Here is a 5,543-nt window from a genome sequence, read left to right as displayed (position 1 = left end):
GTGTGTGTGTGTGTGTGTGTGTGTGTGTGTGTGTGTGTGTGTGTGTGTGTGTGTGTGTGTGTGTGTGTGTGTGTGTGTGTGTGTGTGAGAACCAAGATTAAAATTAATCTACATTGATAGAAATAGGCATTAAATGTTTCAGGATTCGAGATTTAATCGCGAAATTGACGCTTTAACGGGATACCGCACGCGTGCCTTGCTGTGCATGCCTATTAAAGATTGCAATGGTGATGTAATCGGAGTGGCACAGGTGATCAACAAGCTTGGCGGCGAAGGACAATTTACTGCGCAAGATGAAAAGGTTTTCGCTGGTTATTTACAATTCTGTGGTATCGGTTTAAGAAATGCTCAACTTTACGAAAAGAGCCAATTAGAGGTGAAGAGAAATCAGGTAAATATTAATTTCGTCGAATCGAAATGATGACAAGAGGGATCTAATTTATTTTAATATTAACATCAGGTTTTATTGGATTTGGCTAGAATGATTTTCGAGGAACAAAGTACGATAGAGCACATGGTTTTTAGAATTCTCACGCATACGCAATCATTGATTCAATGCCAACGTGTTCAGGTAATTGACATAAACGAACATCGTGAGAAGAATGCAATTACGCAAGCAAAAAGACGCTGACTGGTGAAAAGTCGATTGGGGAATAAAATTTATCTCCATCAGATCCCCATCCGTTTTTCATTAATTCAGTATCAAAGTGCTGTTGTTTGAAAATCCGGGTTTATAATCATGGTATCCGTCCTTCATTACAATGTCATGATTGTTTTCAGGTGTTGCTCGTGCACAAAGCTTCAAAGGGAAGTTTCTCGCGCGTTTTTGATTTCGAAGCGAATGATCTCGCTGGCGAGGATTCTGATTCTCGCACTAGGTAAATCAAGTTTATAATTACGCCTAGGTTTTTTCGATAAGTTTATTCTATTTATTTAATTAAATCCTTTTATTGCAGTCCTTTCGAGAGTAGATTTCCCATTAATGTTGGTATTACGGGTTATGTAGCAACTACCGGTGAAGTAAGTACCGCTCATTAATAATAATTTCTTGTAAAGCATTAGCGCTCGAGACGATCTAAAAGATTTTTCAGACTGTCAATATATTGAATGCTTACGAAGATCCGAGATTCGATCCACTGGTGGACGATGGCACCGGTTTTAAGCATCGAACAATTCTTTGTATGGCCATCAAGAATTCATCCGGTCAAATAATAGGCGTCATTCAACTAATTAATAAATTCGATGATCTTCCTTTTACAAAGAACGATGAAAATTTTGTTGAAGCGTTTGCGATCTTCTGCGGAATGGGAATTCATAATACGCACATGTGAGTATACTTGTGTATCTTGTCTATCTCGAATATTCGACTTAATTTATCGGATCTTCAGGTATGAAAAAGCTATAATAGCGATGGCAAAACAAAGCGTCACTTTAGAAGTACTAAGTTACCATGCATCAGCATCATTGGAGGACGCGCAAAGATTGAAGGTTGGTGTACTTCAGCTTCACACTATATTTCAACTACATATAATATTTAAACCATTAATTAAATACATTTATCATGTATTCTCTGTCTCGACAGAGTTTAAGAGTCCCGTCATCAGCGCATTTTCAATTGCACGATTTCAAGTTTGATGATATACATATGGAAGATGGCGACACTCTTACTGCGTGTCTTAGAATGTTTCTCGATTTGGACTTTGTTGAACGATTTCACATCGATTATGACATACTTTGTCGTTGGTTATTGAGCGTAAAGAAAAACTATCGGAACGTTACATATCATAATTGGCGGCATGCTTTTAACGTAGCCCAAATGATGTTTGCTATTTTAACGGTGAGCTTTTTTTTATCGATCAACATAGATTGTAATTTGTGAAATGAGAATTGTAATCATTTTTAGGCTACGCAATGGTGGAAAATCTTTGGTGAAATTGAATGTCTTGCCCTCATCATTGCCTGTTTGTGTCATGATCTCGATCATCGTGGAACAAACAATTCTTTTCAAATTAAGTGAGCACTTATATTTACTTTCGCATTTATGAGAATTTGGCACTTGACATTAAAAAAAAGATTTTTTAATATGTATTCAATTAAGATCAGTTTGTAATTGTTTGTACTTTAAAAGATTCAAAATTATAAACTCATACAGCACAGAATGTTGAAAAAATGTTGCTGAAATATTGCAATGTTGGATCATTCATCAATGTTGGATTCAACAATGGAAATATTGCATTGTTGAAGTATCAATATTTTATCAATGTTGTATCCATATTGATGATCTTTCTACATTAATTGTTAATATTGCTGCAACGTTGAAATTACATTGAATTACACTGAACAAATTATATATCAAAATCTATTTAATTTTGTAAAAAATGAACAATAATAAAATATCATGTAAATAGAAAATTTAAGTCACTTTAATCGATCTTTTAACTTATTTAACTAGAAATTTGTTATACTTGTATATATGTTTATATGGGAATCGACTGTGCGTACAGAATGCTTATGTAATATTGTTTTTGTTTGATCAATCCAATACGCAACGTTGACTAGTAGTCTTTCTATTATATTATCTGTATGTCAAAATTTTATACATTCAATGTTTGTGGATCATCGAAGCAGCAGTTCCCATATAATCGCAGAGATTAAGCACCGTTGAATCAGGTATAAGATTGGATTGGTTTTCGTTAGGAAAATAAGGAAATCTAAAAAAATTTTTTAAAAAAAGAAAAAATACGAGAAGTGCATAAAAAAGATATTGAATACATTCTTCTTAATTAAAAACGGATATGAAATACATGTAACTAGCCAAATATTTCATTACGCGAGACACATAAGATAGACTGAAAATGACTAAAATTGTTAAATATTAATATAAAATTGTCAATGAATTATTGTGAAGAAAAAATTATTGTCGTCATCTCTTTCTCTCTCTCTCTCTCTCTCGCTCTTTCTTTATCTATCTGTCTCATGTAAATTATATCCGTATGCGCATCAAGATTCACGTTCGTTACTAATTTTATTTTAATTTTACATTAAAATTAAAATTGTATGAAGGGATTATGAAAAGCAGCTTAACAAAATACTTTATATGTATTACACGTACGATTTGAAAAGCTGAAATGCTCTCTTCGGGACACGATTTTCAGATCTCGATATTGGCTGTACGAATTTTATTCGAATTGGATGCAATCGAAAGATATCAATGACATTATATAATAAAATATTTTTAGATTTTTGATTGCGATTTTAATTTCTTTATATAAAGTTTGTTGATGTCAAAACTCTAAATAAAGCTAGTAGTAGTAGTGTCTCGAATTTGCCAGCGGCACGAACATATACGCAATGGCACGTTAAACGGTCAAGCGACCCAATTTATATTTTTATGCACTTGGCATTGCGACGTTACCGCGTCACTTAATTAATTTCCAATTGAGAGGGAAAGTTTTTTTTCAATTATAATTTTGTCATTCGTATTCTAGAATATATTAATCAATAATACTTTCATTTTTTAATAATAAAACTGAATTAATTAATGAAAAATATTTTACGTTTCACAAACATTCAATTCAACGGATATTTCTATAACGTCATTTTAACATTGACTATACATTTTGCGATTTTGTTGTAATTTTCGCAATGTTGCAATTCAACGTTTCTGAGATATTGATTCAAAATTAGTGTGCTGAGAAAGGATTGAAAAAAATACTAATAACTTTGAGATACCTCGAGATTTAAATCTGCAAGAGGACGTTCCGAAATCATCCTGTACCATCAGAGGAAGAAGATTGTCACAAATAGAAATAAACCGAGCTTAATTTAATACGTATTAAAAAATTTCTTTTCTTAATGTTGGGTATACCGGGTTGATATACGCATTTATGTCCGTTATCACGAATAGTTTTATATCCATATGAGATACTTCTTCATTTTTTAGAGCTTCATCACCGTTGGCACAGCTGTATTCAACTTCAACGATGGAACATCATCACTTTGATCAGTGTCTGATGATTTTGAGCAGCCAGGGCAATCAAATCCTATCAAATCTTTCACCAGAAGAATATTCGCGCGTGGTAAAGGTTCTTGAAGAAGCGATACTTTCTACTGATCTGGCAGTTTACTTCAGAAAGCGTGGCGCTTTTCTTAATTTAGCACGCAGTGGTGGCTATAACTGGGCATTTGGTGATCATCGAGAGCTTCTACGCGGGATGTTGATGACAGTCTGTGATTTAGCCGCCATTACGAAACCATGGGAGGTTGAAAAGAGGGTAGCCGAACTCGTTAGTAGCGAGTTTTTCGAACAGGGTGACATAGAAAGGCGAACACTCAATATTACACCTATTGTGAGTAGCATGAGTAGCAGTTAGAAGTGTGCGAATCAAGCATTTGCAAGGTCGAATCAAATCGAATCGAATCTAATCTGATATCTTTACGTCGAATCGAATCAAATCTTTCTGATTCGAAAACGAATCGAATTTTAACATACTGACAGCTAAAAAACTTAAAAGCTGAAAAAATTCATTTTGAATATACATATCAAAAAATTGATAATGTGACAAATGTATTAAAAATAATACTTTTTGGCAATAATATTTGCACTTTGAAAATGACTCATCATTTTTTCATTTATTTAAAGATATCTGGACCGTCATTGAAAATATTTCATTATTTCTTAAATTAGCTTTTAGTTATAGTCTGCTTCTAGTACATAAAATATCATATTATAACATAATAATAATTGACAAAGAGATTAGAGATTTAAATCATATGGGTAAAAGTAAACAAATAATAATCGCGATTATAATATATTGTTTTAAAGGAACTAGTGACAATTTATTCTGCACTGAGAAAAATGTTTAATACATATAACCATCTATTTTGTTGATATGTGATTGATGTGATATGTGAAAAACTTTCTTACTCTTTTATTTCTCATATTATCTCATATAGAAATTGTGTCGTGCTACCTAAAATTATTTTTGTTATTCCAATCGAACTTATTGTTCTAATCAGAATTAGATTGTTGTAAGTTTTAGGACAACATAATTTTTTAATGAAAAAGTAAGAAAATTTTTGTTATTACACGTCAACAAAATAAATGGTTATACATACAAAACATTTCTTTCAGTGTTTCGAAACTTAATTTAAAGCCATAAATTGTTGTGCTAAATTTGTACTTTTATTTTAGACTATTTCATTAGTTTAAACAAAATAAATAGTATTTCAAAAAATGAATAGCATTTTCTTCACGATGTAAGCCAATAAGCGAACGTGCTTGCACGAAGATTGATAAGTGCTGATACAAGATTGGTCGCAGGAAATATAGAAGAGAGAGAGAGAGAGAGAGGAGGGGGAGGGGGGGAGGGAAGGAGGGAGGGAGGGGAGGGAGGGGAAGGAAGGGAGGGGAGGGGAGGAGAGAGAGAGAGAGAGAGAGAGAGAGAGAGAGAGAGAGAGAGAAGTAGTAAGTAAAACAAATAAGTAAGTAGTATTATTATTACTACTTACGTTACGTTACGTACTACTCTACTAGTAACGGT

At 33.1% G+C, this 5,543-nt stretch overlaps 1 protein-coding gene across 1 annotated transcript in view; it reads left to right on the top strand.

Annotated features, from left to right (window-relative positions):
* Positions 1-5,543, top strand: part of LOC105622252 (dual 3',5'-cyclic-AMP and -GMP phosphodiesterase 11) — a 94,005-nt gene that overhangs the window by 77,487 nt on the left and 10,975 nt on the right. The window contains exons 4-12 of the mRNA XM_012203673.1: positions 143-391; positions 461-571; positions 781-878; positions 957-1,020; positions 1,092-1,327; positions 1,389-1,488; positions 1,583-1,837; positions 1,904-2,013; positions 3,944-4,349. Of these exons, the coding sequence (XP_012059063.1) occupies positions 143-391; positions 461-571; positions 781-878; positions 957-1,020; positions 1,092-1,327; positions 1,389-1,488; positions 1,583-1,837; positions 1,904-2,013; positions 3,944-4,349 (1,629 nt within the window). The remainder of the gene's footprint in view (positions 1-142; positions 392-460; positions 572-780; positions 879-956; positions 1,021-1,091; positions 1,328-1,388; positions 1,489-1,582; positions 1,838-1,903; positions 2,014-3,943; positions 4,350-5,543) is intronic.

This window comes from Atta cephalotes, assembly GCF_000143395.1.
Source record: "Atta cephalotes unplaced genomic scaffold scaffold00042, whole genome shotgun sequence".
Classification (NCBI taxonomy): Eukaryota; Metazoa; Arthropoda; class Insecta; order Hymenoptera; family Formicidae; genus Atta; species Atta cephalotes.
The sequence above is the reverse complement of the archived record's forward strand: the minus strand, read 5'-3'. Positions and strand labels throughout refer to the sequence as shown.